The sequence below is a fragment of the Nerophis ophidion genome, linkage group LG09, assembly GCF_033978795.1.
Source record: "Nerophis ophidion isolate RoL-2023_Sa linkage group LG09, RoL_Noph_v1.0, whole genome shotgun sequence".
In the NCBI taxonomy this organism is placed as follows: Eukaryota; Metazoa; Chordata; class Actinopteri; order Syngnathiformes; family Syngnathidae; genus Nerophis; species Nerophis ophidion.
The window spans coordinates 25,691,665-25,701,638 of record NC_084619.1 but is presented as its reverse complement, the minus strand read 5'-3'; the positions used below and the strand labels follow the sequence as shown (position 1 = coordinate 25,701,638).

The 9,974-nt window shown below is 39.0% G+C and overlaps 1 protein-coding gene across 5 annotated transcripts in view; it reads right to left on the bottom strand.

The window, feature by feature from the left end:
• Nucleotides 1-4,326: 4,326 nt before the first annotated feature.
• Nucleotides 4,327-9,974, bottom strand: part of klhdc3 (kelch domain containing 3) — a 55,351-nt gene continuing 49,703 nt past the window's right edge. For all 5 annotated transcript variants that reach the window (XM_061910671.1, XM_061910670.1, XM_061910674.1 and 2 more), the window contains one exon: nucleotides 4,327-9,591. In XM_061910671.1, the coding sequence (XP_061766655.1) occupies nucleotides 9,525-9,591 (67 nt within the window). In that variant the 3' untranslated portion in view covers nucleotides 4,327-9,524. The remainder of the gene's footprint in view (nucleotides 9,592-9,974) is intronic.

Sequence of the window (9,974 nt, the reverse complement as noted above, 5' to 3'; positions counted from 1 at the left end):
CACAATTTTTTCACCGAAACCTGCTGGTTGACAAGTGGTTGGGATGCATGTCCGCTCTGATCCATAGTAAAGTTTCAACTCCGTGAATTTTAAACAAGGAATCACCGTGTGTTTGTGTGGCTAAAGGCTAAAGCTTCCCAACTCCATCATTCTACTTTGACTTCTCCAATATTAATTGAACAAATTGCATAAGATTCAGCAACACAGATGTCCAAAATACTGTGTAATTATGCCGTTAAAGCAGACGACTTTTAGCTGTGTGTGTGCAGCGCTCATATTCATAACAGCCTGTGACGTCACGCCTACACGTCGACATTACGCGACGTTTTCAAGAAAAAAGTCCCGGGAAATTTAAAATTGCAATTTAGTAAACTAAAAAGGCCGTATTGGCATGTGTTGCAATGTTAATATTTCATCATTGATATATAAACTATCAGACTGTGTGGTGGGTAGTAGTGGGTTTCAGTAGGACTTTAAAATTACCCATGATATTTACTATATATTATCCGCAGAAATCATTAGGTCAGCAACAAATTCAAATCATTTGTTGATAAAGTCGGAATAAGGCCCAGAAGGCGCGGTAAATATTAGCCAGGGGAGTGGCAAAGGTATAACCAACGTCGTAGTAAGAACCTCAATTTATATATATCTATTACTTAGGCTAAGTCCACATCTACACTAAGTCGTTTAACCCCTTAAACGAATAATTATTTAGCCTAAGCCCCGTTTCAGCCACATTAAACCAGTGTTTAAGGTCCCCCTCCTCGGACAGATTTTTACACGGGTAAGTCAGCCCTGTAATGTTTGGATCTCAGGCACTTAGCTTTGTATGGACTCATCGATCGTTTACAAAGTGAATTCGGAGAGGACGTGACGCCAAAAAAGACCTCGCCCACACAAGAATTGACGTCAGAAAGAACACGCCACAGCCAGCTTCATAAAAAAACGGTTTTGTAGCTCGGAGCTAACAACTGGAAATATTATCCAGACATGCCAGTGTTTCTCCTTTCTCTTCATGGACGGACACATGTGGAAATCACACATGAATACCTTAGGTGAAAGCGATTGCAGCTATTTAAGTACAATACTTCTCAGACGGCAAGATAACTTTCGAATGTCCAGGTCAGATGTGATGTTACTTAGCGAAAAACTTCATCCATTTGTTGAAGGAGAGACAACAAGAATGCGAGCTTCCATGGATGTGATAAAAAAGGTAGTGAGTACGTTGTATTACCTGGCTGTCGAAGAAAACAGCGAATGCATTTGGACTGGCAAAAGCAGACTGTATCAGTTATTGTCCACCATGTATGTCGCGGACTCGGTCCAGAGTCCAGAGTATATAACGTCACCAAAAACGAATGGACAATGAAAGGGAAGGCAAAACTGTGAGGAAGGTCCTGACCAGATATCTAGATCCCTAGATTGATAAATGTTAAATGTTCTTTATCACATTGTTTACCTGTCTAATAAAGATTTTATTAATTAGCATGTCTCAAGTGTAATTCACTACAATAGAGCCCCACAGCACACTGAATTCCAGTTAATTGAAATACCACAACACTGGATATTGTTCAGATAAGTTAAATTTAAAAACTTGCACACAAAGCAACACTGGAGAGGACTATGACGTGCGCATTTTCCCTGCATGCGTACTGTGTTGCATTGTGCCGGCGGACGGAGGGGGGCCAGGGTCTTAAACGGCGGCATGGTTGTGTGTGGACACGGAGAAGGTTAGGTGTGATTTACCCTGGATAACCTTATCCGACTTAGTGCAAACAGTGCCGAAGGTTAAGGTTTACATCAAAGATTAGTAGGACCCCTTCACCCCTTTTAAGGGGACAAGCTACAGTTGTGATCAAAATTATTCAACCCCCACACAATTTTGGTGTTTTAGCAAGGTGGACATTTATTCCGTATTTTCTTTATAGTCATATCAAATAAAGTTGTGTCAAATAGACAAATGCAACTTAAATTGTAACACTATATTTTACAAAATACCAAAAAAGAAAATTTTTCTTAATATCTCATTGACAAAATGATTCAACCCTCTAGTTACATGCATCTTTAGTACTTAGTAGAACACCCTTTGGCAGTAATTACATCCTTCAAACGTGATACATAACCGGACACAAGCTTCTTGCATCTACAGGTATTTTAGCCCATTCCTCTTGGGCAAAGGCCTCCAGTTCATTCATATTCTTGGGCTTGCGTGCTGCAACTGCCTTCTCCGAGTCCCACCACAGGTTTTCTATAGGATTTAGTTCTGGCGACTGTGAAGGCCACTCCAGAGTCTTCCAGCCCTTCTTCTGCAACCACTCTGATGTTGATTTGGAGGTATGCTTGGGATCGATGTCCTGTTGGAAGGTCCAACGTCTCCCAAGCCTCAGCTTCATCACTGACTTCATGACATTTGCAGCTAATATATCCTGGTAAGAAATATAATTCATAACGCCTTGAACGCGCTGGAGATTCCCGGTACCTGAGGCAGAGAAACAGCCCCAGAGCATGATTGACCCCCCACCATGCTTAACAGTGGGCAAGGTGTTCTTCTCTTTGTAAGCTTCATTTTTTCTCCTCCAGACACAACGTTGATTCATAGGCCCAAAGAGTTCCACTTTTGTCTCATCACTCCATAGAACAGTTTCCCAAAACCTTTGGGGTTTGTCCAGAGGATTTTTGGCATACTGGAGTCTATTTTCCTTGTGCCTGGTAGTCGGACGTGGGGTGCGCCTGGGAGTTCTGGCATGGAGGCCTTCATCTCGTAGTGGGCGCCTTATTGTCTGGGACGAAACCTGCGTTCCCCCCTCTGCAATGTCCTGTTGTAGTTCCTCAGCTGTTACCCGGGGCTTTTTCACCACTGTACGCACACAGCATCCTCTTTCTACCACGCCCAGGTAGTGTTTCCACTGTGCCTTTAGCTTTAAACTTGCGAATTATGCTCCCAATTGTGTCTCTTGGAATGTGTAATGTCTTTGCTATTTTCTTATATCTATATCCTTTCTTATGAAGAGAAATTACCTCCTCTCTTGACTTCTTTGACCACTCCCTGGACATCACCATGTTGCAAATACACCATTGACCATCTACAAGAAGCTGAGCGTCACAGTCTTTTTCAATCAGTTTAATTGTTGCTCGTTATGGTTCTAATCACATCTACAGGTGTTTTCAACACCTGATTGAAAATACCTTATTCAAATTCTGTTCTTAAGAGTTACAATCTTCAAGGGGTTGAATAATTTTGTCAATGAAATATTAAGAAAAATGTCCTTTTTTGGTATTTTGTAAAATACAGTGTTACAATTTAAGTTGCATTTGTATATTTGACACATATTTATTTGATATGACTGTAAACAAAATACGGAATAAATATCCAACTTGCTAAAACACAAAACTTGCTAAAACACCAAAATTTTCTGGGGGTTGAATAATTTTGATCACAACTGTACATGTGAACTTGTATAGTTTGGAGATGCCTCATCAAGCGGAAAAAAACTCATCTGGTTTTAACCAGATGAGTTTTTTAACCGATGACACCAAGACTGTTGAATCTAATGACATCATTAATTACAGAGACAATGATCTAATATTAAAAAAACACATATTACAGGCCGTTTGGAGACATTTTTGTTAATGGTAGTAGTTAAGTAGTAATATTAATGAGATTACGTCTATCTCACAAAGCGTGTCTCAAATAGCTCCGAGCGCATATGGGAATTGGTATGGTTGGAGTCTACAAGTTAATTGGTAGGTGCTGCAGTTGATTTGTTAAAACATTATTTGCCTATCAACCTCTGGCACAGTGTCTGCAGGAAGAGCATTATGTGAGGTATGTATTATTTTAAAAATAAATGGTATGTGGCCTTGTGGTTAGAGTGTCTGCCCTGAGAGTGGAAGGTCGTGAGTTCAAACTCTGGCCGAGTCAAACCAAAGACAATAAAAGTGGGACCCATTGCCTCCTGCTTGGCACTCAGCATCAAGGGTTGGAAATGAAGGTTAAATCACCAAATGATTCCTGAGCGTGGCCACCATTGCTGCTCACTGCTCCCCTCACCTACCAGGGGGTGAACATGGGAATGGGTCAAATGCAGAAGGTAATTTCACCAGATCTTGTGTGTGTGTGTGTGACTATTGTTGGGACTTTATTTTTTTTATGTGTGCAGGAATTTTCCACTTTAGTGCTGGTTAGTTCTAGGTTAACTGACTCTTTACCAGTAGTCTGTAAACCCCTTGTAGGCAATGATCTCATGATGTTGCATTATTAAAGTTGTGTTGCTACTTTGGTAAGTGATGTGGAATCTTTCAAACAAAGAGATTTTGGCAGTTAAGTCAACTTGTCTCAAGATTTATTCATGGTATTGTCATAAAGAATATTGCACATAAAGTCCTGACCAACTTTACAATCTCCAAAGAAAATGACAAAAAAAAGCAAAGGTAAAAAAAATACAACAATAGCCAAGTGTGTGTATAATTGAATGATTATACACTTTGTTCGGTTATTTCTAAGTATTTGTTAGGAAGGAATTATTCATCCCATTGATTGGAGACACTATTATGCTACCATGTCAGAATTAAATCGTCTGGCACAATATCCCAAGAGCATTTACCATTTTTGAAAGCAAGGCACACAGCTTTCTTTGTATTTGAACTCTATTTAATTAGGTTTAATCACCATTATTAAGAATGTAATGCCAACATATGTAAATAAACACACTTAAGAATCAGCATTGCCCAGCTGGAAGTGTTTGTATCATTTTCAGAGAAAGTTTTTTTTACAAAGTGTTGTTATCCCTGAAGAATTCTGTCATCCAAAATCTTTACACAAAATAGGAAAAAAAACCCCTCCATCCCTAATTATATTAGTTTTAATAATGTCCTTTCAGTGTCACATCACATGAGTTGTTTGGCTGCTTCACACTGCAGGACTGATGTATATCATCTGTGTGTGAACGCCAACTATTAGACTTGGTTTGTGTCCATAAAGGTTTTCCTCATTCCATGTCACATTCCGTGGTTACAAACAGACATACATTAATTAAATAAAAAACTAATTTTGGTCTGCTTGAAAACCAGTAACAGTGCACATACGGATAGTTGTAAGGATACATCATGTACCTAACACTGAGGAGAACTTATTACTTGACTTTTTGCACTTCATCATTATTCTTAGGCATACACAGGCTCTTCTGATGACAGTGTCCCAAAGAAAGGTAAAGCCTTCGCCATTGAAGTGAAAATGAACATCATGATTTAAAGGCATTTGTAAATGTGGCTCCCTGATGCATTGTTGCAGGTTGTAGCAACACAACTAAAGAAGGGGTCAGCCTGCATATAATTCCTAATGAAGTGAATAAGAGGAAAGTATGGACCCCTCTAACATAATGGGACGGATAAAGTGAGGAGTATAATTTGCGGAGGTATTCAAAGAAGGGTTTTAATCAGAGTTTGGCTTGACTCAACTAAAATGCCATCCCGAGAATCAGGAGCACACTCAACGGGAGAAAAACTTAGTTAGAACCTGCAGAATAATGGAGAAAAGAGGAGCAGAACCGGCGCTCAAAAATGAGAGAAAAAGGCGCTCTTATTCTAACCCTAACCCTCCTCTACTGATGTTTTAGTCAAGATGCTTGAGAAAATGCCAAAAGAGCATGAATAAACACAGGCTATGGTGTCTATGGAAGAAGACATAGAGCAAGCAGGGAAGTCTGGAAATGGTGATTCTTTTAAATATTTTTTTTCTCATAACAATCACATCAGTTTTAAAGTAATTGTGGACTAAGGAGACCAAAATATGAAATGAAGTAATCAAAATAATAGTTGTACATGCCTTTAGCCACACTGTCTACGCGGGGGAATGGGCTCCAGTTCTGTAGTTGATGTCTCATCAAGAGGGGGCAGCATATAGAGTCTGGCTATGGAATTGGGGGCATTCCTTGTACAGTTAGTTATACCCATTACTCAAAAACGAAAGACTGGAAGATTTAGTTTTAGAAACAAACAATGCATAATAGTTGCTAGTGAAATTTTGTTCATCTAGACGCCATGAGTCCTTTAAGTGTAAATATAGATATAACAAATTTACTTGAAACATAAGAACGGAAGTCATTTATAACTCAAAGGCCACCTGCACTTGTTCACAAACCAGCATCATCTTGTCTGAATGCCTGATATGCTTTAGCAGTAATGTGGTGTCTAACAACAATATTGGACATAAACTCATTGGTTAAGAGTTACAGTGAAAGCCAGCTCAGCCAAAATAATTTGTTAGTTGGCCAAATAAATCAAAGACAAGCAAACTATTACTATAGGGAAACTGTCCTTCACATGTGAGAGTAAAGCATAGTTGATCCCAGAAACCCAGACAAAAAAGCACTGTGTTACCAAATTGAGTATGGTCACATAGATTGGACATCAGTACTGCATCAGAAACAACTGAAGTGTGCAGTTCCATTGCTGAAAGAAAGGCAACACAGAGATTAATTCTCTCCACCTTATTAACTTAGTTGTGTTACAATGACTTTTTCCAAGAAAGAAACTGCCAAGCTCTACAATGTATTGATCGTAATGTCTGTGTAATCAAAACCTATTCTTCAAATCTTCCATAAATCAGTTTGAACTTCCATGACACAAAAAAACGATTAACAGTACAATGACTACATCACTTAGCGAAAAGTTGTAATGTTTCCTCAGGTTCTAAGAACACATAATGATCCTGATGTTCTAAATATAAACCTATCGGACAACAATCCAACCACAAATGCACTTCATCTATGCCAGTCTGGGCAATGTTGGCAGTTCTTAAAATCATTCATTTTCTTAAATTATTTACTTTAGAAACCTCAGCAGAACAGAGTTTTGCTGAGGCCATCAAGGATACTAGAATAGCACACAACCTTTAGCTGTAAATTAAACATGGATGGATGTAAGAGTGGGATTTTCTTTTTGCAGTGACAAATCTAAAAGAGAGCCCTTATACATCGGTATCATGTTGCTTGTAGTGTCTAAAAGTATGTACATGCACACTTTCCTGGTTTCTCGAGAAGCAGGTCATGAGGAACGGGCATGAGACTGCTTGGATTGTCTAATACCTGTGGTACAATATACACGTTTAGAGGAATGCAAGGCTAATTGCACAGTGCAAATGTGTAGATTTACTAAAAGTCAACAATTGGTATTTGGAAGAGATCCCCAAACGTCCCCGTCCACTACCACTGCCACTACTGCTGTAGCTCAAGCAAGGATTCTGTAACCATAGTCCCCTGCAGTATCAGATTGGATCTATACATTTTTACGAAAGTTGAAAAATTTACAGGAAACTTCTTTAAAAAAGAAAAAAAGAAAAACCATGGTAGTTTTTCAAGAAAAGCAGCAGACTTGACATCTATGTTTAGCATTTGGACTGATATAGGTGGTGGTAAGACGTAAGAGTAATTTAATTTCCAACTGTCTGTGAGGCAATGAATGTCTACAGGCTGTGCAAACGATGGAGGCAAAGCAAAGGAAGGAGAGGGAGTAATGTTGAAACCAGAAACCACTCACTAGGCACATCAACTGTCAGAAATTGTCTCAGTGAGTCGTGTAAACATTTCATTCATATAGTTGCCTAATCAGTGTCACATAAAGTGGGTTGATGTAAAAAAAAAAATTAAAAATAAAAACTCCAGACAATGCTATGTGTGACAGGACTACACACAGCATAGTCATAAAATTTGAACTTCGTACACAGCATTGGTCTGGCGGACATGTTTTGATTATGCGTGGACCTCTACGGACAACATTCCGTCTACATTGCATTTGAGTATGTTTGGGCTTTAATGCCTTGGCATGCTTTCAACATCCAGACAGACGGTACAGTATTTTATATCCACACAAAAACACCACAATCCAGGAGATTTTCAGCTTCACTCAGGGTGTCTGGACACAAGGGCAGTGATTGGAAGTCTCCCACAAAAGACGGTAGAGCAGCTCTGCACTACTTGATTGAACATTGGGTTGTGGCTACTACGAAGAATGTGTCTGTGTATATTCTGTCATCCAGCTAATGGATATCTGCAAAAGTTGAATAGAGGCAACTGGAGTCTTCCTGTATGTTGAAGAAGTTTTGCCTTTTGTCTAAAAAAGTTTATTTAGTTTTAAACTTAAGGGCTGTTAATGTTCCTGGTGTTCACTAACGAGTTGTTATGCCAGCAGGCTGTCGAATGACCTATTGGTATGCAACACAGTTGTTCCTAACCATGTCAGACAACATCAGCAACCCTATTGTGACCAGCCCTAGGGAACACACCCACCAGATATATTTTATGAAAACTCCATTCCTCGGGTTCAGAACTGACAAGCCTACTAGACGAAAGGTGAAATTTCTTCAACAAACAAGACTTTTGCAAACAATGGCAGAGAAAATATCAGGCTTTAAAGTGTAGCATCAGCTTACAATTAGTGGTGTTTTTGTGTGTTGTACAGAAAATGAAGTACTCTAAGGAATAGTGTTAACATTTTGGGATGCCAGTGAGTCAGGTTATTAATGCAAATTGACAGGAACACTCTGAGCTTTAGCCAGCAGACATAACAATGCATCTCTGAGTCCCACATTGATTTTGTTGCCATAGTTGCGCTTGCATTATCACTGTATTTGGCCTATTTTTCCCCCGTAACTCTTGAGATGGACACATTTGTACAGTAAAGAACAAACTTAAAAGAAAAAGAGCCATATGACGCATGTTAGTGGTGCTACTCTCCAAAACAGGTAGCAGGAAACTTGCAGAACTGGGATTGTGTGTAAACATATGCCTAACATTTGCATGACTCATTTGTATATTTGGTAGGGGAAAAGTTATGGCATGTTGTGTGACAGCAATGATAATTCCCTTGTTCTGGGAATATATTGCTAAATGCGGCATGCTATTGGGAGAGGTAGATGGGTTGAAAAAAAACACAAGACTGGGCTGCTTGTAAATGAGTGTTGAATCACCAAAAGTCAGGCAGTGGGGTTGCCATGTGGAGATGAAGTGTCGCAAAGCATTGAAAGATGATCAAACAGTTAAGTTCACCAGCACAGTACCCAATAAACAATCTCCCTGAACACCAAAAAAAGTTAGTCTATTGACCCATTAGGTGCAAAAGGACATGAAATCAATGTAATTGTACATAGTCCCGTCCCTTTAAGTCTCTTAGTGTAGATTTTGTGTTACGATTTGTCTCCCAGCGATAGCTCTCGTGGTAATTTCCCTCTCGTTTTTCTTCTCCTTCAGTCCTTCCTGTGCTTAGGATTCAAAGTCTGTGATTATCATAGGCTGATTAGATCTCTGAAGACAAAAAAAAAGATAAAAGGTGATCAGGTGTCAGCCATTTTTTTCTCCTGTGAGACATCCTGAATGCGAGAAAGCCCATTGAGTCCAAAAATAAGTCCTATGCAGGACATTTCGATAAATAGACTAAATCCACCATAGATCCATCTGTGGCAAAAGCAGTCCTGCCATCAGCAATGGATCAGAGAAATAAATTCTGCTCCTTTTTGATATCCAGCCACATCAGCCATGTGAAGAGAAAATGGGCCTGCTGATGTTGCTGTTGGTGGTCATGGCAGACAGTTCCCACCTAAAGAGAAAGAAGAAAAAGGGCAAAAACCTGGTCAAATTATTTAGTTAGTGAATAAACATTACATTCAATTAAGACCAACTCCATGAAATTAGATTTATTACATTTTAATTGATAGGGCTGTCAAAAGAAAAATATTTTCGAATGAAACACAATTCCTATTTGTAACAATTGTTAATCGATTAAAAAAAAATAAATAAAAAAAATCTATTTAAAATTATTATTTTTTTGTTTAAAGTTATAATCTGTCCTGTCCAGCGACTGAGGCAAATCATATCGTTGATATTGATGACCATATCTGCTGTACAGATTTATTTTACAAAAGAGAAATGTGTGATACTTCTCTTGTCGTCTCAGTTGTATTTGACTTTAAGTTTTTGGGT